Source organism: Brachyhypopomus gauderio, chromosome 10 (assembly GCF_052324685.1).
Source record: "Brachyhypopomus gauderio isolate BG-103 chromosome 10, BGAUD_0.2, whole genome shotgun sequence".
Classification (NCBI taxonomy): domain Eukaryota; kingdom Metazoa; phylum Chordata; class Actinopteri; order Gymnotiformes; family Hypopomidae; genus Brachyhypopomus; species Brachyhypopomus gauderio.
Window position 1 is genome coordinate 20,502,332 of NC_135220.1, and position 27,415 is coordinate 20,529,746.

Here is a 27,415-nt window from a genome sequence, read left to right on the forward strand (position 1 = left end):
TGGCCCAAACTGATTAGGTTAGGTATAGGCCCACTGTAGTATCAACAGAAGATGTTTCTGTTTTAAAGAAGCTCTTTATTGCAACAACAGTCTTCTCCACAGAGAGCAAATAATGTGAAAGGGAACTGCTCTGAAGGGGAAAACAAGGAAGGCTTAACTAACAAAAAGCACTACTTTGTAAAAATAAATAAATAACTTTGCATTGGGTGCAATACACAATACTTTGCATTGTGTGGACAGTTGCAACACATTCCTTAAATCATACTGTAGGAGTAGTCACCAGCAAAACCATGGTTTTGTGTATTAACAGCAGTGTGTACATTTTCCTCTTCCACAAATATTTTCTTAATGTGTTCATACAGTATACCAAATAATATTAGATAATAAAGTTTCTCAAAACAACCATTACAAATATGGTAGTTCACAAAACTAGGGGATGTAGAGACATTCTGTAAAATGAAACTTGCCTTCCAGTTCTGTTTTTGGTCTTTTTTTTTTTTTGGCTTGGTTGTTTAGATTATTGTTTAGACTATTGTTATTGTTTTTATTTGTCTCAATTTTATTTAAGTTGGTGGCCACATCCTCCAGCATGACACCAGTGTCATATTCAAAGAATTTCATTTCTCCTTGACAGAAAGAGCTTTTTTATTTATCAGTTTTACCTTACAGTGCAAGTAGAAACAGGGACTAAAATGTACATATCACACAAATCACAACACTTTAACATACTTGCTAACAAATCCTGAGGTGACAGGTTAGCTATATAATTAAACTCGTCTATACCCCCCCCCCCCAAAAAAAAAAAAAATACAACAAAATATACAATAAAATATAGAAACTTTAAACCAGTTTAAGAGCCCAGACACTCTGGAGAGATCGTATCTCACACCTGTCCTGGGAACGCCACAGTATTCCCCCAGAAGAGCTGGAATAGGTGGCTGAGGAGAGCGAGACCTGGGCCTCTTGGCTTAGGCTGATGCCCTTGCAGCCTGGATAAATGGAGGAGGATGGATGGGCAATACATGTAATAGGTGGACATGTAGTATAAGCAATGAACCAAAGTGAATGTGCACCAGTTTGTTTCTTTTCTTTTTTTGTTGTTCTGATTGGGATAAAATAGTTTTGTAAGAATTCAGTTTAGAATAAAAATAAAAACTACAAAATTATATAAAATTGTATTACTATTGAATATGTAAAAGCACATTGTTATAGCTTTTTGTGCCTTTTACGATGGTGGGCATATAGTAGGTCATGTGAAATAGGAATATTGTGAATATTCTGAATCACTAAATATTGTAAAATCAAACCCATAACACAATTGATTGTAACTTTTGAATGACAGATTAATTCTGGATTTTTGTATTAATAAACTCAAGTAATTGTGAATAGCTCAAATATTCTAAAGATGATCCCCCCCCCCCCCCCCACACACACACACTGTAGACAGGTAAGGCAAAAAAAAACATCTTAAAATTATTCTTATTGTCTCCCCCTTTCCTGTACCTGATGCTGCTTTTGGATGTTGATTGTAAAGTGTTCCTGGGTATGATAAAGGCACTAAATAAGTGTAAATAATGATATACACAGTGTTATATTTAGAGAAATGTTTGCATACTAAACCCAAAGTGAAAGATTCTACCAGTGATATACACTTCTAAACATCAGTCTATTTAAACCTTTGGCACATCAATAAATATGTGGCATTATTAAACTTGCTATATATCCCTCAACTAAAAAAAACATTTATTATTATGACAGATTACATTTTAAGAGCCGTTCACACAAATTTTAATCATTCTTTCATTTTAAAATAATGTTGACTTTTGTTCAGCTTGGCATACAAATATAAAGATTATTTCACATTCATGAACATGATGAAACATGCTTACATGTTTTAATAAACATATTTATGTTTCAGTAACATAAATAAAGCCAGGTGTAGATGTGTTTCTTTCACTTGTATTTTAACCTGACCTTTTATTACTCATTAATGTATTTTATCTCAAACCTGCCTGTGCACTTATCCTTGGTAACACTTCTACCTTTACCTGTTTGTAGAGTTTTTTAATAGCCTGCATGACCTCCTCTGTCTTTAGAGTGTATATGATTGGGTTTAACATGGGTGGAATAGTCTGTGTCAGAGCAGAGTTAATCATCCTGTCATTTGCTTTAAGAGACAATGTGAGAGACATCATGTTAGTGATAAAAAATGGGAGGTAAAATATGGCCACTAAAATGAGGTGTGATGTGCAGGTTTTCATGGCTTTGGTTCGCTCAGAACCCCTTGAGATCTTGAGCAAGGCAATACCAATGCAAACATATGAGACAATTATTAATACCATGGGAATGCAAGACAATAAAGCAAAACAGAGGATTGCCAAGATATGATTTATAGATTTATCATTACAGGCTAAAACATAGATAGGACCATGATCACAAAAGTAACTGTCGACAGTAGCAGATCTGCAGAAAGACAGTCGGGTTATCAGAGCTACAAGAAGTGCAATGATAGCTACAGAGAAAATCCATGTAACACCAATGATTAGAGTCATTGCTGCTTTGGAGACAAAGGCATGATACCTCAAAGGAAAACAAATGGCAACCACCCTGTCATAGGCCAAAACAAGCAGAGTGAGTGACTGTAAAGTCATAAAGAGTAGAACAAAAAACATGTTAGCCAGACAGTCTTCATAAGATATGTATTGATTCTCGAACAGGAAAGTATCCACCATCTTTGGAATGAGAGCAGAGCTTCCACACACATCAGAGACCGCCAAGTTGAAGACAGCTACATACTTTCCTGTATGGAGAGTGTGTGTTAAGTATATGGTGCCCATTATAAAAGAATTTCCTAAAACAGTCACAGCATAAACAAAGCACATAAATACATAGTAGTATTTTGCATGTGGGATGTTGTAAAATCCGTTGATATAAAAAGCAGAAGGTCGAATAAATGTTGCATTTCCTGTCAAAACTGATCCCAGTGAAGACATATCAGGAGTTGTATATAACCTGTGGGAAACAACACAGCTCACAATGTCAAACATGATGCAGTGCATTAATGTGCAATGTGTGATATCAATAAATGCATGTTGCACGAAAGGATTTAGAAAGTGAGGCATACTACCTTCTGCAACTGGCAAAACATTTCAACATTTCCTCAACACATCAGACATTTATACTCTTTATATGGTGACATCAGTGACTGAAGGACACATCCAGAAAAAAGAGTGGAGGGGGAGAGTTAATAGCTGTGACCTAATCCAACAGCAAATGTTACATCTCTAATACATAATTCATAATGCCTGAATGTTTTATTTGTATTCAGTGTGGCTGTCATGTTGTGGGGGGGCCCCCTGCCGGTCGCCCCCGTTTACAGCGGCAGATGTCCTGTTTTTGGTCACGTGATGTTCATCCCTCAGGTGGGCGGGACCCGTGATCCGTCTCACCTGAGGGTCGTTTGTTCGTCTATATATGTCTTGTCTTTGTACCAGTTGACTGCTGGTTATTATTTCCTTAATCTGGATCTATGTCACGGGTATTTGGTTTGCGCACTTTCTATTAAACCATCCTCTTTCCCTGAGACTTGGCGTGATCGCTTCCTTTAGTTGCTCACACTGCCCGTCACAGAATAACCAGCCACCCTTTCGGAAGCCGCCAGTCTCCTTTGCTCTCTCCTTCGTTCGTGGTCATGTCTCGTGGTAAGTGTTTGTCTACGTGCTGTGTGTTTGTCGTGTTTTGTCCGAGAGAGTGTTGAGTCTGTCCCCACTCGTCCCGCCTGGGGACCAGTAGACTCCGCTCTCGCCCAGCGAGACCACCGGTACCTCACAGTACGCTCGTCCGTTGTTCGTTATCGTCGGTGTATGTGTGTGTGTGTGTGTGTGTACATTGTTGTGTTTTTGTTTTAATAACGACACGGATGGGAGCGAGTGTGCCGTGGTGTGTGTGTTTCGCTGGTGGTGTTCGTGTGTGTATGTAGACGGGTCCACCGGTGCGTGCCGCACGCTAGAACGCGATAGACGCGAGAGTCTCTCGGCTCCTTTCGCCTCGCTCACCCGATATCCCGTGGTGACGGGGGTGAGCAACTGCGAGCCCGAGAGACGCGTCGCTGTGGGCGTGACGCGTAAGCCGCTCGTGGATAGCTCTCTCTCTCTCCAAAGATCTGCGGATCCCATTTTGAACATGGTGAGAGAGAGAGAGAGCTGGAGTAGGCGCGTCACGCTCTACAGAGCGCGCGCACTGGTGGGTCCTGTCCGTTTGTTTGTGTTCTCTGTCTTTGCGTGTTCGTTTTGTCCTAGAGTGTAGCGTGCTTTGTTTTATGTAAATCCTCTCTTGCACCCCTCTTCACTGTGTGTGGGGAGGGGCCCATTTGAGGTCCCGTGCCACTAGAGGTGGCACGGAGGGCATCCTAGGTGCGTGTGTGTTATATGTTGTGTCTGTGTTTTTTGTTTTGTTATTCCCTGGAGGGGCCCCCCCTAAATATGTTTTTGGGGGGGAGCTATGGGGTTCCTGAGCCATGACAGGTGGCTCAGAAGGCACTGCTCCATAGAGAGACCCGACCTTTGGGAGGGACCCCTGAGCAGGGAGGAGCCCCTGTACCCCTTTGTAGGCTGAGGATGCCTGGGGTGTAAGGACAGGGTGTCTCCTCATGCCAAGAAGGGGTCCCTTCCCCCCTGTGTAAAAGGGGGTCAGTGGTCAGAGCAGTGCGCGTTTTGTGTTATGTGTTGTCTGTGTGCGTGTGTGTGTGATGTGTTGCAGGTCGCTCCTGGTGGTGGACTGCGGCACTCCCGGACCTAGTGGGGTCTCCAGGAGGAGACCCTCTTCATCGAGCTCGTGGTAACCAGCGTGTCCCTGATGCGCATTGCCAGGGCCCTGGTCTCTGGCGCTCCTGGGTTGGATGGAGGAGTCCACCTTGAGATGAGGGGCCCCATAAAGGGTTCACTCCCCAGGAGTCTGGGGTGACCCCTAGCGAAAAGGACAGGGGTCAGCTCCGAGCAAGGAGGTAGGTTCGGGAGGTGGTCGGTAGAAGCCGTGGTTGCACCCCAGTGTGGCGGCCTGCACACATCCACACCTATGACGTATGTTGGGCCATGTGCTCCCGGTTCGCACTCAGCGGTGGGGCTTAACACTGGGAAGGCCAACGCTACGAAAAAAGTTGCGAGGAAAATCAGCCGCCGAGTAGCCCACTTCCCCGCTGTGAAGAGATTAGTGCCCTTTGTCTTGCTAAAGACATGGTGCGTGTTTGAAGCGCCGACCCCCGCTCTCCTTTCCAAGGAAATTCAGCCCGGCCAGTGCATCTGTATATCACAGCTCCAAGAAGCAATTCAAAAGTTACAATCTATCTTTCTTTATAGCGCGAATATAATTATTCATTTGCTGAATAGGAATGAATCCTTTGGTTTGAATCGCGCTAAACATTCTAAGTGAAATAAATCCTCGCGTTGTTTTTGTATTAGGCGTACGTGCTGTGCGATTTTCTCAAGGCAAACCAGACACATACTATCCAGTTTTATATGTTTCATTCGCATTTTATGCTTACTTCATCGCACTAAAGAATAAACTACAATAATGTGCATGTAGTAGGCATACGTGTTGTGCGATTTTCACAAGGCAAACCAGACACTGACTAGCCCATTTTATGAGTTTCAAGCGCCGACCACCGCTCCATTTCCAAGGAAATTCAGCCTGGCCAGTTCATCTGTATATCACAGCTTCAAGAAGAATAAACAATCCATTTGTAGTAAGCATACGTGTTATGTGATTTTGTATGTGTTTCATATGTTTTTTATGCTTCACGGCGGCTGATGCAAAGGCGCTAATGACATGCGTATCGATACCCGCTAATCACTAACCGATACTTGCGCCTTTCCATTTCTTTATATCTGATGGATGAATAGATGTATAGATGAATGGATAATCAGTCAGTCTCTGAGTTAAAATTTAATTTAATTGTTCTGTAATTATCTGGAATTAGGTGGAAAAACAAAATTGATATGGCTAGAATTTTTATATAAGTAGTGCTGTTTCATAAAAGCAGAACAACATAAATAACATGTAGGCTACAATGACTATATTTGACTTTCTCTAAATATCTATATACAGATAGAATATATATAATTTTTATGATATTTCAGAGATTATTTTGTGGCATTTCCTGTCTATGTAGCAGTGCAAATTATATATATTCTCTACCTGTAAATTAGTGCTGTTTCGTAACGGAGGAATTGCAGAAATAACATGCATACAATGTTTGATTCTGTCTAAATATCTAGATACGGATAGAATATATATAATTTGTACTGATTGATTTCGATTTTTACTTAATTTTAGATAATACTTGGATAGTATAAAACAAATAACTTCTAGCACATACGCCTACTACAAGTACAACGTTTATTCTTTAGCGCGAAGATTTATTTCAGTTAGAATGTTCAGCGCGGGGTCGGCGCTTCAAAGGAAGCGTAAAATACGTATGAAACACATATAAAATGGGCTAGTCATTGTCTGGTTTGCCTTGTGAAAATCACACAACACGTATGCCTACTACAAATACAACGTTTATTCTTTAGTGCGAAGAAGTAAGCATGAAATGTTTTTGAAACACATAAAATGGGCTAGTCAGTGTCTGGTTTGCCTTGTGAAAATCGCACAACACGTATGCCTACAACGAGCACATTATTGTAGTTTATTCTTTAGTGCGATGAAGTAAGCATACAATGCGTATGAAACACATAAAATTGGCTAGTCAGTGTCTGGTTTGCCTTGTGAAAATCGCACAGCACGTACGCCTACTACAAGTACAACGTTTATTCTTTATCGCGAAGATTTATTTCAGTTAGAATGTTTAGCGAGATTCAAACCAAAAGATTAATTCCTATTCATCATAGGAATAATTACCTTCGCGCTATAAAAAAAAGATAGTTTCACGGGTTGTAACTTTCGAATTGCTTCTTGAAGCTGTGATATACAGATGAGCTGGTTTTCTGTGGAAAGGAGAGCGGGGGTCTGCGCGGTTTGCCTGCGAAACTCCTCGTACTTTTAGCCATATTAGTGTTTGACCTGCTGCCTCAGTGCTCCGCATTTGCATAATAAAAGGATGGCTAATTGCTAGCAAGAAGGAGGGGTGATGTCCTGGAGATCCTGAAATTTCAGTCTTGCTAGTGTTAAGCGGCCTAAGGCCGGTTAGGGCGCAAGGGCCCTGTGACCGACTGGGGCGTGGTTATCGTCTTGTTGACGGCCCAGTCGGTCCAGGGTCCCGCCCAGGAGGCGAGCTAACGTGTTTGTACTTTTTATGTTTCAGCTCCAGGACTGCAGGGAACGGGTCCCTGCCTGGTCTGAGTCCTGCGACGAGCAGCTTTTATGTGTTTTGTGTTTCAGCTCAGGACGGCAGGGAACGGATCCCTGTCTTGTCCCCGCCCTCCCGCCCCTTTGTTGTGTTTTGTGTGCTGCCGCTGTAAGCCGCACATCCGGAGGGGAGTGCGGCTTTGGTGGGGGGGTCTGTCACGTTGTGGGGGGGGGCCCTGCCAGTCGCCCCCGTTTACAGCGGCAGATGTCCTGTTTTTGGTCACGTGATGTTCGTCCCTCAGGTGGGCGGGACCCGTGATCTGTCTCACCTGAGAGTCGTTTGTTCGTCTATATATGTCTTGTTTTTGTACCAGTTGACTGCTGGTTATTATTTCCTTAATCTGGATCTATGTCACGGGTATTTGGTTTGCGCACTTTCTATTAAACCATCCTCTTTCCCTGAGACTTGGTGTCACATATGAATTCCGTCCCGCTGTCAGTCCTGTCCTTGTCTTCTGTGTAACCTTGTTTAGATCCATTCCCCAGTTAGTCCGGTCCGTGTCTTCTGTTGTTCACCTTGTCTTGTCTGTCCCTCCTTCCTTGATTTCAGGTGTGTCTAGTTTGTCTTGAATTGTTTGGTACTTGTACTCCCTGTGTTTGAGTCCCTCTTTGGAAGTCATTGTTAGTATCCTGGTTGTTCGTATTCCTGCCTTGTAAGTTGTTCTACGTTTATTGGCCTTGTTCTGAGTTCTTATATTTGTTTTTCATCTGTCTTTTTTATTCTGAGTCATCCTGTCTGGTTATCAGTTCTTGGTTTGTGATAGTTTGTATTTTATTAGTATGCCTCGTCACCCTCTTACCCCCTATGTTAATACTCCAGCCATTAAACCCTGCTCTCCTCAGCTTTTGTGTCCGCCTCTTAGCTCTCATTCGTTACATAATGACTTCCCTTCTAAGGACACAGCTAGAGAGCAGGGCTCTGGTAAGTCTTTGTGCTGGGACAGACCACAGACTGCTCCCATGCAGTTTGAGTCTTCCATGTCGCAGTCTTGGCTAATCAGAGACAACAACTCCCCAGGCGCCGTGGGTACATGTTATTCTCCATATGACAAACAGGTCATTGCTAATATCTTTCGCTTGGCCGCCTATTGTCAAGAGAATCCTGCAAGGCGCCAAGACCTTACTCGCCTTACCCCAAGATGCAGGAATGAGCAACCTGCTGCTAAAGGTGAGGTAGGTCGGTTGGAACAGACAGTTAACCCAAGGCAGAACTCTCGGCGTGCTCTTAAGTACCATTGGGAGCTCCCTGTATCCCACATGAGGGGGAGCTGGCATGGTAGGGGCAGCCAAGAGGGGAATGTGTCTGTCTGTCCTATCAGGGTTTCCCGGACTGCTACAGAGGCCAACACCACAGCCCCTGACCTCCCTCCATTGATCCCGCCAGCTACTCCACACAAGACCCCCAAGAAATTTTTGGGGGGGAGTAGTGGCCACGTCGGCTTGGCGGTCCCGCCCCCCGAGGGCGTCGGCTTGGCAGTCCCGCCCCCCGAGTGTATCCCCTCGCCTTGGCGGCCTGTTCCCGCCACCCGGAAGGGGTTGACTCCGTCTACGTCTCCTGTTCCCGCGACCCGGAAGGGGTTGCCTCCACCTACGTCTCCTGTTCCCGCGACCCGGAAGGGGTTGCCTCCGCCTACGTCTCCTGTTCCCACGACCCGGAAGGGGTCTTCCACGTCTCCTGTTCCCGCGACCCGGAAGGGGTTGACTCCGTCTACGTCTCCTGTTCCCGCGACCCGGAAAGGGTTGACTCCGTCTACGTCTCCTGTTCCCGCGACCCAGAAGGGGTCTTCTACGTCTCCTGTTCCCGCGACCCGGAAGGGGTTGCCTCCGCCTCCGTCTCCTGTTCCCGCGACCCGGAAGGGGTTGCCTCCGCCTCCGTCTCCTGTTCCCGCGACCCGGAATGGGTCCTCCCCGGCCGCCGCGCTCTCCAGCGTCTCCCCGGCCGCCGCGCTCTCCAGCGTCTCCCCGGCCGCCGCGCTCTCCAGCGCCCCCGCAGCCTCCATGCTATCCTGTGATACCGTGCCCCTTGTTCCCGTGACCTGTAAGAGGTTGCCTTCGGCTCCAGTCCTCGCGGCCCGCCAGCGAACTCCTCCCATCTCTTTGGCTGGCGTGGGACCTGGCCGTGCCCTCGAAAGCCACCAAGGACCTGTTCCGACACCCTGTGACATTTGGGGGCCCACAGTGACTGCTCTGCCTGTCTGTGGTCCTAGTAATGGTGGTGTGTCTGTTCCTCCTGTTGATTCTTCTTCTGTGCCTTTGTTCCCATTGTTCCCCTGTTCCGTCCCAGGTTTTCTGTTGGTCCCAGTCCCTGTTCATGAAACCGTCCATGTCTGCGTGCCTGTTCCGGTGTCAGTGTCTGGTATGGTTGTTTCTGTTCCTGTCCCTGTGTCGGTCCCTAGGGTTGTCATCTACCTTGTCCCTGTTCATGCCTCCATTGTTATGTCTATTCTCTCCGCTGTCGCCTCCTCATCCCCAGGTCCCTGTCCTAGTCCTGTGTCTGTTCCCGATCCTGTCCCGTCAGGTCCTACGTCTGTACCCCGGCCTGGCCCCGTCTTCTCCCACGTGATTCCATGCCCCGTTGTGACTGCCGGTTCCCCTCTGTGCCCTGGTTCCCCGTGTGTTTTTCCACGTCTGCCCCTGATGTGCTCCCCTCGGGTTGGGGCACGCTTAGAGGGGGGGTTATGTCACATATGAATTCCGTCCCACTGTCAGTCCTGTCCTTGTCTTCTGTGTAACCTTGTTTAGATCCGTTCCCCAGTTAGTCCGGTCCGTGTCTTCTGTTGTTCACCTTGTCTTGTCTGTCCCTCCTTCCTTGATTTCAGGTGTGTCTAGTTTGTCTTGATTTGTTTGTTACTTGTACTCCCTGTGTTTGAGTCCCTCTTTGGAAGTCATTGTTAGTATCCTGGTTGTTCGTATTCCTGCCTTGTAAGTTGTTCTACGTTTATTGGCCTTGTTCTGAGTTCTTGTATTTGTTTTTCCTCTGTCTTTTGTATTCTGAGTCATCCTGTCTAGTTATCAGTTCTTGGTTTGTGATAGTTTGTATTTTATTAGTATGCCTCGTCACCCTCTTACCCCCTATGTTAATACTCCAGCCATTAAACCCTGCTCTCCTCAGCTTTTGTGTCCGCCTCTTAGCTCTCATTCGTTACACTTGGCGTGATCGCTTCCTTTTTAGTTGCTCACACTGCCCGTCACAGTGGCCCTGATTTATTTTTCTTTATTTTTTTTAAGATTAAGATTTAAAATGCTATTATAAATAATAAATAAGATTGTTTTAAATAAGATTATGAACAAATGGGATTATTTACCACTGCTACCGTCATGGTCTCCCACCTTTGATATCCAGAAGGCAGAGACAAACCACTAGGTGGGCTGTCTTCTGTTAGTTCTCTCATCCCCTTAAATGTTCTAGAAAAAGCTAAGGTATACAAAATACTGAAGGGTTCCCACCTTTGGCATCACAATTCCAATGGTGTTTGGTGTCATGTGATGTTTCTGTTTTTGTTGTTTTACTGCCTAACCTGGGGGCTATTCCACGAAGCGAGCTTATGAAAGCGGCACTTATTAGAGTAAGCCTCGCTTGAGTTAGCCAAACAGTTAACTTCCGTCTAGTTCCATTCCACTAACGAAATCCAGACACAACCTGTTCCCACTAATTCAAGCCAGGCTTTTGTAATCGGCTATCATGCGCGTGCACACAGTATTTAAACAGCCTCATTAATTGATATTTGAAAAGGCAAGAAAATGTCGAAAGAGCTGAAGGAACGAGCAGCTTTTTTTCTTCTTCTGCTAAACAGGATCTACTTATACGTCTGTATGAGGAATATAAAGACATTATTACAAAGAAAGGCAACACGTCCTGTATTTATAAAGCCAGATAAGCTGCCTGGCAGAATATTGCAGACAGATTAAATGCGTGATCATATAATTTAATCCATTCATTGGCATTTTAAAAGTGTTATACTAAATTAATAACGTTAATTAATCATTGCCTGATTTAGAAGTAACATGAGCTGGGTAAAGAGACCGTGGCAGCAGGTCAATGTGAAATATAAAATTAGTGGTGGCCCGTTAACGGCGTTAAGGAGCTGAAACACAAAACATAAAACATTAATTAGCTCAACTTCCTGGGTGGGACCCTGGACCGACTGGACCGTTAATAACACAAAACCACACCCCGGTCGGTCACAGGGCCCTCACGCCCTAACCGGCCTTCAGCCGGTGAGCCCCACAGGTGTGAGGACGAGGAGCTACAGCTCCTTTCTCGTCCCTAATGTATGTGTGTGTGTGTGCCGGTTACCTCCCCGAGGTGTGGCTACTTCACCTCCTGGACCTACCTCCTCCCAGAGCTGACCCCTGCCTTCTGCTAGGGGTCACCCCAGCCTCCTGGGGAGCCAACCCCTCCCGGGGCCCCTCATCGCAAAGTGGACTCCTCCACCCAACCCAGAAGCGCCAGAGACCAAGGCCCAGAGCACCCCCGTCGCGGACTGGGGAGCAACCCCAAGGGCCTCCTGGTCACCCCGGGCAAGAGGGAGGATCTCCATCTTCAGCAGGAGCTTCTCAGACCAGAGCCCCATGGTCCCCAAACATCCGGGGGCCCCAGCCCTCTAGTGGGGCCCTCTTTGTACCAGTTGACCGCTGGTCATTATATCCTTAATTGGGATCTATTTACGGGTTTTTGGTTTGCGCACTTCTTCATTAAACCATCCTTTTTCCCTGAGACTTGGCGTGATCGCTTCCTTTTTGTTCGCACTTCCTGCCTGCCACAGAATGACCAGCCGCTTTCGGAAGCCGCCAGTCCCTTTTTCTTTCTCCTTCGTTCGTGGTCATGTCTCGTGGTAAGTGTTTGTTTCGTGAAGATTTCCGCCGTGCTTTTGTGTTGTGTTTGTGGCACGGCGAGGACCAGGGCTGTCTGCCCTGGGAAAACTCTTCATGTTTGTTTGTTGTATGTAGTTGAAGAGCCCCGCCATGCTTAGTTGTGTGTGTGTAGCATGGCGGTGACCAGGGTAGTCGACCCACGGCTCTTCGTGTTGTGTGGTTGTCGTGTTGGGTGTGTGTGAACGGACGTGTGGATCAGTGCGCTAGCTCGCTTGTTAATTGTAAAATGTTGTGTGTGTGACGCGGCCGCTGCTCGTCACGGTCGTCTTGCTCCCCGTGTGTCTTGTGTTTTATGTGGGGAGCGACTGCAAACTTGAGTGGCGCATCACTATTGTTTGTGTAGAGCGCGCATGTGTGGGTCCCGTCCGTTTGCTGTTTGCACCGTTTGTTTGTCTAGTCTTTGCCTGTGTGTTTTGTCCTAGCGTGCATGTGAAATGTTGTGTGTAATTCCACGCATGCTCCTCCCCTTAAATGTGTGTTTGGGGGGGACCGGCTGTGGTCCCGTGCCACGGGGTATGGCACGGAGGGTGTCGATGGGGCGTGTTTGTGTTTTGTGTTGGGGTGTGTGTGTGTGTGTGTGTTTTCTGTGCAGGTGCTTCTCCCTGGCAGTGGATCATAGTGTTCCTGGACCTTGTGGGGGTCTCCACCTGGCAGGAGCCCCCTTATGTTGTGGGGTGACCGGAGCCTGGTCATAAAGAGCCCCTCCCTAGAGGGCTGGGGCCCCCGGATGTTTGGGATGTCTGAAGAGCTCCTGCTGAAGATGGAGATCCTCCCTCCTACTCGGGGTGACCAGGAGGCCCTTGGGGGCTGTTCCCCAGCCCGCGATAGGGGTGTTCTGAGCCTTAGTCTCTGGCGCTCCTGGGTTGGGTGGAGGAGTCGACCTCGTAAAGGGAGTTGTAGCCAGGAGGCTGGGGTGGCCCCTAGCAGAAGGCAGGGGTCAGCTCTGGGAGGAGGTAGGTCCAGGAGGTGATGTAGCCATGCCTCGGGGAGGTAACCTGCACACACACACACCTCGGACAGATAAGGAGCCGTAGCTCCTCGTCCTCACACTAAGTGGGGCTAAGCGGCCGAGTGCCGGTTAGGGCGTGAGGGCCCTGTGACCGACTGGGGCGTGGTTTTGTGTTGTTAACGGCCCAGTCGGTCCAGGGTCCTGCCCAGGTAGGTGAGCTAACCTGTGTATTTGTGTTTTATGTTTCAGCTCCTGGACTGCAGGGGATGTGTCCCTGCCTTCCTGCCCCTTCATATTTTGTGTGCTGCTGCTGTGTGCCAAACACCCAGTGGAGGGCTTGGAGGTTACGGTACGGCGGGCCCCCTACTGGTCGCCCCTGTATACAGCGGCAGCTGTCCTGTTGTTGTTGGCATTGTGTTCGTCCCTCAGGTGGGCAGAGCCCGAGATCCGTCTCACCTGAGGGTCGATAGTTTGTCTATATATGTCTTTGTACCTGTTGACCGCTGGTTATTATATCCTTATTTCGGATCAGGTCACAGGTTTTTGGTTTGCGCACTTTCTCATTAAACCATCCTTTTTCCCTGAGACTTGGCGTGATCGCTTTCATTTTGTTTCGCTCACCCTGCCTGTCACAATATCAATCTCTGGAAAGTCGCAGGTGCAATTTGCAAGTCAAATGGAATTATGGAGTACTGGAGAAAATTGTCAGGCGTATCAAAAGACGTTCAGATGCCACAGGAGTTAGACAGACTTGCCATTATTAGAATGCAATCCTCCATTCTAAGAAAAGGGAAAGAATTGGGTTTAGTAATGGCATTTACTCTTCTGTAATCAGTACAAAATCTACTACAGTACCATTAGGCTTGGGTACTAGTAGACAGGGCAAGCTCCAAGAGCTAGCGCTAGGTGTAGCTAAACTATTCTTCAAGAGGTACTCAACCTCCTTTTGTATTTCTTGGCATTTTACAGTATTAACACAATATGTTAATTTGTTGTTTAATTGGCTGTTTTCCTATATCATCAACATCATGATGAAGCTGTCAGCTCTGACTCCGGGATGGCTGCCCCTGTTGAGTTGTTGGTACTCTTTTGCTATGAGCAGTCAGACTTTTCTCTGTTGGTATCGGATGCGTTTTGGTGTTGTCACCTCGTTTCTATCTCCTTTTGGAGATTTCTCGCTACCGCAGTTATTTCAAATACTCTCACTTCTGTGCCAGTCTCACTGGCCTCCCTCAAGTTTTCCCCACTCTCCTTCTCTGTCAGGGTTTTTGTTTCAGTTGGGAAACTTATTTGAGTTACTTACCTCACTAGCGAGAGAGCCAGTGTTTTCCCCTGGTGGTTTCTGTTTATTTATTCATGTTATTTTGTAAAGTGTTTTGCGTCCTTAGTTGGTTTTTCCCCTGGTTTTCGCTTTGCGTTGATTATTCTGCATTTTTCTGTTCTCCCCTGTTTTTTCCCCGTGAGTGTAATTATTTTCACACGCCGGCATAACAATTACTGCCCTTTTCCTGTATCTTTTGTTACCGAAGATAAAGCACTTCCTTCTCCCGTAGGATGGCATTTGGGTTTGCTCTTCTATAAAAATCACCACGGTGGAACTTGCGTTCGAGTCCTACTGCATTACAAAGGAAAAGTAGTTGTTGATGACTTCAATCACATCTTCCCATTCTTTCTCACCAAGGCAATATAGCAAACACAACTTTTTCTGTCAATCCGGAGTGCGAAACACATAATCAGTGTCACTCAATTTATGTCCCACACATATAGACCTAAACATTTTGCACACACGGCTGAACCAGGAATAGATAATATCACACGAACCTTATCTCTGCTATTGTGCTTTCAATTTACTGACCTTTTTACCAAACGAGCCTTCATGTTTCACTGTACCAATGACAAGGTTGCTTTTGCAACATCATTTGCATGATGCAGTCTTTCACGGAAAGCTCTCACATACTCCAAAATGCTATTGTCCTTTTGGTCATCAGCAACTAGTTATTCTCTGAGTAGTTTTAATGGCCCACCCACTGAATAACCAAAGATATTAAGTCTGCTGGACTAAATCCACATTAAAAGCTCTTAAAATCTGATCTTCGTGTAAAAATAAACATTTTTATTTTTCACCTGAGATTCTCCAGACCGAGGTTACTTCAGTTCAATTTCTGCAGTGATTAAATAATCTATTTCATGTCTAAAACTCTAAATTCTGTCACGGTGAGTCGGCCCGGACGCCACCAGAGGGCACCCGGAGCGACCCGCACACGCACCAACACGCCCACTGTCTCACAGCACACACCCTCACATAGCAGGACACTCCCATGCTCCCAATCACCTGTGTTCTGACACCTGTTTCGTGTTAGGCTTTCCCCTTTATATTCCCACAGGTCGCTCCTTCCAGCACTGCTCATTCACCTGCCACAGCGCCTCGCTACGTGGGAGAGTTCTGCTAGAACTTCAAAGAGCTTTACTTCAGTGTTCGCCTTTCTGTTGCTATTGTTTTTGCCTTTGAGCCTGAGTCTTTTCGTTGTGTTATTCTATGGATAATAAACCTGAGCATCCTTCACCTCTGCCTCCTGCTGCCTCTGTCCCAGCGTCACAAATTCTGGCTATTGTAAAATAAATTCTCTGCTGTTCTTAGCACTTACATTCTGCCTCCATTCACTCAGCCTCACCAGTAATCACACTTGGTACAATTACTGCAAGTATTAAATTACATTACTTTAAATTACAATAACATTATTAAAAGAATTCAAATGTAACTTTTAAAAAGTATAAAAATGACAAAACCTACTGATTCTTCAACAGAGCAAGAAAAAAAAATTGGCTTCACTACGTTTTATGAATCAAGATATTTCATTGTCATTTATAACCATAAATTCAAGATCACAAGGAGCCTAAAGAACCATAAGCATCTCAGCACAGGCTCTTATGCCACCTGGCCAACTTGGCACATGGACCCTCATGCCACCTTGCTCCAGTGCCACTTTCACCTACAAGACTTTCTGGTTCACCATTATCTCCAAATCATCCACTCCAAGGCAGATGTTGTGGACAATGGCACAAGCAGTTATAACTTGAAACAGAACAGAAATAGGTATATGTTGTACTGGATGTGTATAATGTCCTAGAGTGCACATGTCTTTAAAAATGTTAGTGTTTTCCCTATTACCAACACACCGAGTGAGCTAAATCCTGAGTTGTAATGGCAGTTTTAGAGCATGAATACAACAACCATGCCTGAGACGCATGTTTTTGAACAGAATATTTAGATAAGGAACAAATGATGGATGGGCCTCATGTGCCTGAACTCCAACTGCCAACTACAAGAAGTCTTTATACTGTATCGTAGAACATCCTCATTCAATGCACCTCTGCAAATCACTACTGCTAAGCATGGGTGTGGTAGTGGGGGGAAAAGTGGACCTGACTACCCAGGGCCCGAGTAGGGAGAGGGGTCCATTTTGCTCATGTGCCTCATTTTCTGGCATTTATAGGGGCCCACTGACATTGAGAGTGTACAGGGCCCAGAATTTGCTGCTACACCCCTGCTGCTAAGGCTATGGCGTACCTAGCAACAATACTTTGGTTGAGATGCATATTATAGGTGCACATGATAACAGCACAGCCTGAGTATAAATGTGACTGAGCCTGTCAGGGATGCTGAGATACTACTATAGCTGCAGAGGTGAGAACATTAGTCAGATGTAGACCACTGTCTCCATCTACTTATACCTAATAACCTGACAGTAATATCACAGAAATATTTTATTTTAATGTGAACATTGGTGTGATTTTTTATATTATTTTTGCACTAGGGAAATTACCTTGTGGTAATATTAACTGATGCAAGCCATTGTTTCTTACAGGTTTTTATGAAGTTATAAAACTGCTAATATGTCTGTAAACTCGGCCTCTGCCATGAATGCAACAATCATCCGTCCTGATGTGTTTTTCATCAGTGGATTTTACAATGTTCCACATTCAACGCATTACTATATATTTCTGGGGTTTGTCTATATTGTGACTGTTTTGGGTAATTCAGCTGTTATGTGTACAATCTACCTGGCACGCAGCTTACACACTGCAAAGTATGTAGCTGTCTTCAACTTGGCCTTCTCTGATCTGTGTGGAAGCTCTGCTCTCATTCCAAAGCTTCTGGACACATTTCTGTTTAACAACCAGTACATATCATATGGTGCTTGCTTGGCAAACATGTTTTTTGTTTATCTTTTTATGACCCTGCAATCTCTTACTCTTGTTGCTCTAGCCTATGATAGGGTCATTGCTATATGTTTTCCTTTGAGGTACCATGTTATTCTCACCAAAACATCAATGGCTATAAATATTAGTGTTATTTGGATTATTTCTGTATTCATTGTCACTCTCACTGTAGCTTTGATTACCAGACTGTCTTTCTGTAGCTCTATTACTATTACCAGCTATTTCTGTGATCATGGACCTGTCTATATGTTATCCTGCAGTGATCAGTACTGGAATGATATAATGGCATGTATCTGTTTTTATGGACTGATATGTACCCCAGTAATAGTAATTATCATTTCCTATGTTTGTATTGGTACTGCCTTGCTTAAGATCTCAAAGTGGACTGAACGAATCAAAGCCATGAAAACCTGCATAGCCCACCTCATAGTAGTGGCTGTATTTTATCTTCCAATTTTAAGTACAAATGTAGCAGCTATGATATCATCCATAAACCAAAATGACAGAATAATTAATTCAACTCTGACACAAACTATTCCACCATTGTTAAATCCCATAATTTACACTCTAAAGACAGAGGAGTTCAAGCAGGCCATTAAAGGAATCTGCAGACGAGTCAAAGTGGTTGTGATGCATGAGCTCCCTCAGTCCAGTGGCCAGTTGTTGGATCCGCAACAGGTGAGACATGTTCAGAGTGATAAATAATGTTAGGACAGGTGAGGAGTAGAACACAATTTACAAAGCACCTGGCTTTACTTATTTCACAGATGCTATACTTTACATGATGTTTTGGCCTAATTAATTGTTTTTAATGAGTGTTGGTCTGTTTCTGAAAACTCTAGATGGGTCAGAGTTAAATGAAGAGACAGGTGAGATGAATGTATTACTACAATAAAAATCCTGTGAAGGGTTTGGAAAAATTTTATCACCATGATGGGCGATGAAAAAGAAGGGAAAATGTTTAATTGTGTGTTGTGTTGTGCTATTGCATGAAAAGGACAGAAGGGGGAGCTCTGGCGGGTTTAGAGATGACAATGTAGAATAAAGAGTGAGAAAGAATAAATGGAGGATTGAAGCTGATTCATGCTTGAAGTCTCATTCTTTACAATTGAGTAACATCACAAAATTGGTGACGAGGATGTCAATTTCTGTGCCTTAACCCGCTCCATTCATGTCATGCCCGGGTGAACCGGCAATACCATTTCCCACATGGATAAAGATGTTTGATAACTACATGCTGGTGATAGCTGCGTCAGGAGATGGGTGGCCTGATGCCAGAAAACGCACGGTTCTACTTCATGCTCTGGGAACGGAGGGACAAAGGCTTTTCTACACCCTGCCGAATACCGAAGACACGTTTGCTGCTGCTATTGCTCCCCTGAAAGAACATTTTGTGCCGAAGGTGAACGTTATTGCTGAACGCCACAAGTTTCGTCAAAGAACACAGAGACCGAATGAGACAGTAAACCAGTTCTTAGCTTCATTAAGGGAATTGGCTGCTGCATGTGATTTTGGGGACATGGAGGACCAAATGCTACGTGATCAGTTGATCGAGCGTGTTGCTAATACTCGCATAAGAGACAGATTATTACTAGAACCAGACCTAACTCTAGCTAAAGCTACTACTCTGGCACTGCAAATTGAAAGTGGATTAGGAGACGCTAATGTTCTGTCAGATACTACTGCTGCCGGTGTTTCTGCTCCTGTGAGGATCATACAACGTCAATCTTAAACAAGTTGCACAAGCCGCCACCAGGACACAAAGAAGAAGGTACAGAATCTTGCTCCTGCTGCTGCTCACGCTGGAAATCGCTGTTCCTGCTTCCGATGTGGATCTTTCAACCACCTCGCCAACAAACCTTCCTGCCCTGCTAGTGGAGTGAACTGCAACAAGTGTGGTAAAGTGGGACATTTTTCACGTGTATGTCGTTCAACACAAAAGGAGGTACGTGAAGTTGTAGTTAATGAGCCCACAGTTCTCTACATGAACAATGCAGTGCAGGACAAGATCCTCTGCACGGTTCAAGTGACTGTCAATGGACAATGCGAAACTGTTGAGCTGATTGTAGACACAGGCTCATCCGTATCCATTATTCCAGAGAACATTTATTACGATTGCTTCCCAGGTAGCATGCTAACTGAAGCTACATTTGCTCTTGTCACATATGCAAAAGAGAAAATACCGGTAAAGGGATGCTTAAAGCTACTATTTCTCATGATAATCATTCTACCACAGGTACTCTTGTTGTGGTTGAATCAGGTGCTGCCCTTCTTGGATTAGATTTATTTCAGGCATTACAAATTAAACTTGAAGGACGAAAAATCACTACTAAAAATTTTCCTCCTACCTCTTCTGCTCAACCAGCTGCACCAAAGACATTGCTAGAAAATGCTGCTCCAGAAATTTCAGTTCAGGAAATAGGGTGTGCTATAAACTTCATTCACAAAGTGCATGTGCTACCAAATGCTGTTCCAGTACAACAAAAACTAAGGAGACTTCCCTTCGCAGTGAGACAAGCTGTTTCAGAAGAGCTCAATGACCTCCAGGATAAGGGCATTATTGAACATATTAACGCTTCTCCTTGGGTTTCTCCAACAGTTGTGACACACAAAGAGATGGTGGAAAACCATGCATGTGTGTAGATTTAAGGGAGCCTAACAAAGCCATTGTTGCTGATTGCCATCCATTACCACACATGGATGAACTGTTCTCAAATTTAAGAGGGGCTACTGTCTTCTCTACAATTGATTTAGCTTCTGCTTACCACCAAATGCCTCTGCATCCTGACAGTCATGACATTACTCATGATGGACTTTTTCGTTTCGGTAGGGTCCCATTTGGTTTAGCTTCGGCTCCCTCTGCCTTCCAAAAAATGATGTAAATGATTCTTGCAGGTTTGCCAGGTGTGCAGGCATATCTGGATGATGTCATCTGCTATGGCACTACACAAGAAGAACATGATGAAAACCTTTGGAGAGTGCTCCAGGCCCTGACTGATGCTGGACTCAAACTAAACATGCACAAATGCAAGTTCAATCAACTGTCACACTATTTTGAAGGAAGGACTGCTATCGGACCAGGACAGAGTCACTGCCGTAATTCAGGCCCCGGCTCCACATGACGCATCTTCCTTGAGATCTTTCCTTGGCCTTGCATCATGGTATAGTAAGTTCATGCCAGATTTTGCAACTGTTGGTGAGCCACTGCATGCAGTGCTCAGGGACTGCACAGATTCAAACTTCAAGTGGACAACTGAAGCACAATCTAGCTTCACTTTGCTTAAAGAGCTGGTAGTTAATAGCCCGGCTTTAGCTCTTTTTGACCCAGAATTACCAACATATGTGACTGCTGATGCTTCAGATTATGGACTGGGTGCAGTATTGACTCAATTGCATTCTGATCAAAGTGAGAGAGTTGTTGCTTTTGCATCCAGAACACTATCTTCTGCTGAGCGCTAGTACTCCACGATTGAACGTGAGGATCTTGCTTGCGTTTGGACTGTGGAGAGGTGGAGAACATACCTATGGGGTCGTCGTTTTGTCCTTCAAACAGACCACCATGCACTTACAACTTTGCTCACCTCTAAAGGTTCTGGCCGTGCTGGAATGAGGATTGCCAGATGGTCTGTGTGACTTCTTTGCTTCACGTATGACATTACTTATCGTCCAGGACACCAAAATGTCATTGCTGGCTGCCTGTCCAGATTACCAGTAACCACTACAAATGGGGCAACAAAGGAACCTGACATGATTGCAACAGCCTTTAAAGAGTCATGGCATGCCATTTCTCTTCCAGAGTTTACTTCTGCAAGAGAAATATGCTCAGAATTAGCTCTACTGCGTAGCCAAATCCAAAAAGGCTCGCCCAAATGCAAACAAAGTCTGCACGAGAACCATGCTCCATACTTTCAAGTACGACAAGAATTGTCAGTCCATGGTTTGCTGATAATGAGGGGGCCAGACCGAGTTGTTGTTCCTGTTTCATTACGTACTAGAGTGGTTGACTTGGCACATGAGGGACACCAAGGCATAGTCCGCACCAAACAAAGGCTGCATGAACTGTTCTGGTGACCACAACTGGACAAACTGGTACATTCTGTGATTGCCTCCTGTGTGGACTGCCAATATAGCGATAAGGTAACCAAAACCACCCCTGCTCCACTCACACCAGTTGAAATGCCTAGTGCTCCATGGGAAAAGGTTGCTGTAGACATTACAGGTCCATTTGAAGCTGCTACATGGGACTGCCGTTATGCTGTTGTACTCACAGATTACTACAGTAAATGGCCTGAGGTTGCATTTGCCTCTGCTGTCACTACGGACGTCATCATCCACTTTTTAGCAACTGTGTTCAGTAGGGAAGGTAATCCAATGTATCTCACCTCAGACAATGGTTGTCAGTTTACTTCGCATGCATTCAGTAAATTTCTGAAGGGGAGAGAGATACAACACCTGAGGTCCAGTGTATACTATCCCCAAGCCAATGGTGCTGTGGAGAGATTCAACAGAATACTTAAGGAGTGCTTACAGACATGTGAGAGAAGTTACAGTTCATGAAAAGAAGCGGTAACGGAGTTCTTGCACAACTACCGAGCTACTCCTCATGCAACCACCGGAGCCACCCCATTCGAACTACTGAGGAACAGAAAGATGTGCACCAAATTAAACATACTCCCAGTCGCACTTAAAAGCAAAACACATGCCCAAATCAAAAAGAGGGTGATACAAAAGCAAAATAAAATGAAGGAATACACAGACAAAAAAAGAGGAGCTAAAACATCATTCAAAGTGGGAGACACTGTTCGTATCCGCAGACCGGAACACATTCACAAAGGATCTTCGAGATTCACAGAACCAAGAACTGTTGTGAAGAAGGTGGGACACAATACATTCTCACTAAGCGACGGACGCAAGTGGAATGCTTCAAAACTTGCACACTTTGCAACACAAGCCTTGCTTTGTTCTGAACAAACTAAGGACACCGTGTTTGATACAGTTACGCTCGCTGAAAACACTAATGACACACTGACACACTTAGATGGAGTCAGAGGTCTAGAAATACTCCAAGATGGTTAAACAGTTATGTGAGATAAACAAACATTAATGTAAACCATTACTGTTCGGTTGTCAAGTGTCCATAAGACCAGTAAAGAAGTATAACTGTTCTGCAGAGGTACAGTACAAAATGTTAGATTGAATTACAAGGTTAACAACTAATATTGGGATGATACATTTGACTGCCAAACTGTTTATTATTTATTGAATTGTCATTCATTTAATTTACAGATGCTGCCTTGGATAATGCAGTTTTATGTTGCTTTTGATTCTTTAAGCTAGTAACGTTGCAAGTGTTACATGTAAGTAATTGCTTCAGGAAAAAGGGAAAATGTGTTGTGCTATTGCATGAAAAGGACAGAAGGGGGAGCTCTGGTGGGTTTAGAGATGACAATGTAGAATAGAGAGTGAGAAAGAATAAATGGAGTATTGAAGCTGATTCATGCTTGAAGTCTCATTCTTTACAATCGAGTAACATCACAAAATTGTGTTAAACAGTGGATTTAACAGAGCTCACCATTTTGGAATCAGGTAACCAGCACCTGTGTTTTATGTGTATATACATACATACATATAGCACACTATATTAATGTATTGTGTGTTAAATGCATCATATATTAAATTCAGTTTGATTCTTACCAAAAATATTTAAAATATATGACATTACACCAAATAGCATCCTTGCATTATTTTGAAAAGTATTGATTATGCCTTATTGTCACAGTGCACCTGTACCAGCCTAAGAGGCAGAGGTGGGGACTCGAGTCACATGACTTGGACTCGAGTCAGACTCGAGTCATTAATATTAAGACTTTTGACTTGACTTGAAAAAATATTCAGAGACTTAGACTTGACTTGGACTTTTACACCAATAACTTGGGACTTGAATTGGACTTGAACCTGTTTACTTGCAAAGACTTGATTTTTTTTTACCCCAAATCTAAATTTTAAAACGCATATTAATATTTATAAAGTGCGCCCCATTAATTTCATTTCCGTCCTTCTGACGCAGACCAGTCCTCTGCTTTTCCACACTCTGTACGTGTGTGTGTGTGCATGAGCTGCAGCACAACCAATCAAATGGGGGGTTGGCGAACGTAAATTTTTACCGGGCGGGGTGTAAAATGGACACAAATTAAGTATTATATCGCGATCGATCGATCGCCAGTGGTTGGTGCCAGAGCGAACTAGTAACTCATTGAATCATAGATGTGGATCAGAGGTAAATAAACTAGATTTTTTCCGGCGTGAGAAATCGGATGTGTGGCGTGAGAGCGTGTGAAGACGGTCAAATGCGTGTGGCTCACGCTCAATGCGTGAGAGTTGGCAACCCTGGGTTCTGTATCTGAACTCGGGGAAGAGAGCCTCTCTCTGTCACCATCATAATATCCAGTTCTATCTCAGCATGGATTGTGTATTTGAAGACATCTACGTCGAGAAAAAAATATATTGACAAAAGTGGAGCGAGTTTTCAGCTATGGGGACATCATTCATCGTGCACAAATGACATACAGACTTTTGACCAGCAAATGCAATGCAGAATAGTTTACTGAAATGTCTAAAGTTGCAGGTTCCTGTTAATTGTTCAGTTCTTATATTTGTTTGTCTTGTGTCACTCACACATGTTCTCCAAGAAACCAGATAAGAGAAGAGAGGGAAAATGCTGTTATGGTTCTTTGTATTGTACTGTGAAAATATCAGCACTTTTTATTTAAACATGGAGTTCTACTTATGACTTTTTCACAGAATATTTATTTCTGGAAAATTGTAGTTTAAAGTATGAATATTTTTGCAGCTAAGTTTAACAAATTGAACTGTGCAATAAAGAGGTGTAATTTTAAATTTTTTTATACTTCGTGTTTTCAGTTGCACATGTTTTATCAAGATTTGAGGAGAATACAGATTTTAAAAAGAACGCATGTCTGTTATTTACATTTAAAATATACCTGCAACATTGGTAAAAAAAAAAAAAAAAAGACTCGAAAGGACTTGAAATTCCAAGTTTCAGACTTGGGACTTGACTTGACTATTGCCTGTCTTGACTCGAGACTTGACTTGACTTGAGTGTCTTTGCTTGAGACTTGACTCGGGACTTGAGGTATAAAGACTTGGACTTACTTGAGACTTGCAAAACACTGACTTGGTCCCACCTCTGCTAAGAGGAACATGCCCACTCCTACACACTGTGATGCGATTCTTCCAAAGAAAACGGGAAACAAAAAACACACAAAGAAAGCTCAACATGGCAGGAAAACAGGAAAACAATGTGTGAGAACTCAAAAGACAAATGAGAAAACCAAAAAGCCAGGGAAGTAACTGGCAGCCAGAGGCATACAAAATGTTAACCAAAATCTTCCTAAAAATAACAAATGGACCGGAAGGAAAATACCATAGGAAAACTTGAGATTGACCAGGAAGTGGTGCACGAGTAAAGGACATGAATAACAAGAGAAGAAACTAGAGAGGTAGAGAGAGACAGCACAAGAAACAAGCAGAGATGTAACCAGAGAAAGGCTGACTTGAGAGAATTCACGTAGTGGCGTCAAACAACTCAGCAGTGAGACACTGCAACTGTCTACCTTAAATAGGAGGGGAGACAGCTGCAGGTCATCACTGCTGATTACGGCTTTGTTGGGAACTGACTCGCGAAAAAACGTCTGAAGACGGGACACATGAAACACCGGATGGACCACATAGAAGGAGGGAGTAGCAGGCGATACGAAACTGGGTTGATCTGCCTTGCAATTTTAAACGGACACAGGAAACGAGGAGCCTGCTTCCTGGTACCCCCCGCGGACAGGTAAGTGGCGGCCAGCCAGACCCTTTGACCAGGGCGGAATGACAATGCCAGTAGGCGATGCTTGTCAGCATTACGGCGATGGATGGCCGAGGCCTTCAACAAGGCTTTCCGAGCCCATGACCAAGCCTTGCAACATTGTCGGACCTGAGCAGCAACCCCGGGCACCGCTACCTCTTTTTCTTGGTCGGCGAACATAGACAGGGTGTTCCCGTACAGACACTCGAAGGGTGACATGTCCAATGATAAATGCCACAACAGGTCTTGATTAACCCTCTCAGTCTGCTCGACTGGGGGTGGAACCCGGACGACAGACTTGCCTTGGCTCCGAGGAGGTCAAGAAATGCTGCCCAAAACCTGGTCGAAAATTGGGGGCCCCGGTCAGATACCACATCCTGGGGAAACCCGTAGTTTCTTACCACATGGAGCAAGGAGGCCATTTCACGGGCCAAGAGGAGTTTGGGCAGACCAATGGACTTACTGAACTTCATGAATCAGTCAACAACAACAGTTGTTTGACCCCTAGAAGAAGGTAGACCCGTAATAAAATCCATGGATATGTGGGTCCATGATCTAGATGGAATAGGAAGAGGGTGGAGTAACCTGCTAGGCTTAGATCGAGGGGTTTTGCAGTGGTTACACACATCGCAGGCCACCACCCTCCCACCTCCTGATCCATATTGGGCCACCAAAACCGCCTTTTAATGAACTCGAGTACGTCATGCTCCAGGATGAGCCACAAAACGATAGGTGTGACCTCAATCCATTACCTTACGTCGGACATTTGAGGGAACATAAAGGCGACTTACAGGCCCCCCACCAGGATCGGGCTCCCTGGTAAGTGCCTTCTTTACTATTCCTTCTATCTCCCACTAGATGGGAGCAACCATGATTTCTGGGAGAGCACAGTCTCAAGGACCTGAGGTTCCACCCTAGGTTCCCATTGCCTAGACCGGGGTCAGCAACCTATGGCACGCGTGCCACTGGTGGCATGCCGAGGCATAATCACTGGCATGTGCCAAGCTGGACCAGCATCAGCAAAAAAAATATTTAAAAATCCTCCAATCGAAATCGCTCCTCAACACACTGCACTCAGCTCCCGCCACAGACCCATGTTTAAATTTAGCCTAATCAAAATAAGTGAGCCTACCTGATACAAGAAATGACAGAGCCTCCGGTTAAAAAAACAAAGCAAGGGCATTTCAAACCTGGACGGAAGACTATGGTTTGGTGTATGTTGAAGACCGTGCTGTGTGTACACTGTGCTATGACAACGTTGCGTGCCGAACTTCCAGCATTAAGAAGCATTTCGAGACAAAACACGACAAGACATATAAAGACCCCGCTGAAAGGGCCGAAGCCGTTAAACGTGCCATGGCTAGGTATGGCACACATTCCGGCTCTCTTAAAGTAGAGTGACTAAACGTCCATATTTCCCGGGACATGTCAGTATTTCACGTCCCATCCCGGGTTTTTTTTTTATGGTTAAATTTTTTTTAATGATTTTTAAATTACCTTCATTGGACCATTAAAATTTAAATTTACAGGTACTACGGCCGCACGGTGCTGCGTGTGACATAATCCCTGACTCCGCACACCTCGCGCAAACCTGCGCGAACGGCGGAGGCGTCACATTCTTTGCAGTGTTCTCCGTAACGATATGTGGTTGTATAAAGAAACACCCCTTAAAAACAGGGGAAGGAACATTTGCCTGACTAATTTTAATGTTGCTTTGTGTTCCAGGTTTGAAAAGTGCTGGAATTTAGGCTAAAGTGAGGGCTATGTTCTTAATCACAATGTAGACACCGTGACTGTCCCCCCCAGACCCCCCCCCCCCCCCCGCTAGTTATAGTGGCACACTCATTGACTAAAAATGTTGAAGTTGGCACTCCATGTCTCAAAGGTTGCCGACCCCTGGCCTAGACAATGCATATGGTTTGGTGTTCTTTGATCCTGGCCAATAGGACAGTGTGAAATCGAAATGACCAAAGAACTGTGCCCACCTGGCTTGTCTAGGGTTGAGACGCTTGGCTTGTTGCAGGTGAGAGAGGTTCTTGTGGTCGGTCCATACCACAAAGGGGTGTCGGGTGCCCTTGAACCAATGGTGCCACTGCTCCAGGGCCAATTTGACCTCCAACATTTCCTTATCCCCCACATCATACTTGCGTTCCGCA

At 44.8% G+C, this 27,415-nt stretch overlaps 2 protein-coding genes across 2 annotated transcripts; one reads left to right on the top strand and one right to left on the bottom strand.

Moving 5' to 3' along the window:
• Positions 1 to 1,447: 1,447 nt before the first annotated feature.
• LOC143525919 (olfactory receptor 1M1-like) lies at positions 1,448 to 27,415 on the bottom strand. Its single transcript, XM_077020393.1, has 2 exons — positions 27,245 to 27,415; positions 1,448 to 2,800 (listed from the first exon to the last, which is right to left on the bottom strand). The coding sequence occupies exons 1-2, from the start codon at positions 27,399 to 27,401 to the stop codon at positions 1,998 to 2,000; spliced, it is 960 nt and encodes a 319-aa protein (XP_076876508.1). The 5' UTR covers positions 27,402 to 27,415; the 3' UTR covers positions 1,448 to 1,997.
• LOC143526119 (olfactory receptor 1F1-like) lies at positions 17,063 to 20,511 on the top strand. Its single transcript, XM_077020775.1, has 4 exons — positions 17,063 to 18,010; positions 18,792 to 18,851; positions 19,332 to 19,515; positions 20,285 to 20,511. Exons 1-4 carry the CDS (start codon positions 17,063 to 17,065, stop codon positions 20,509 to 20,511), a joined length of 1,419 nt encoding a protein of 472 aa, XP_076876890.1.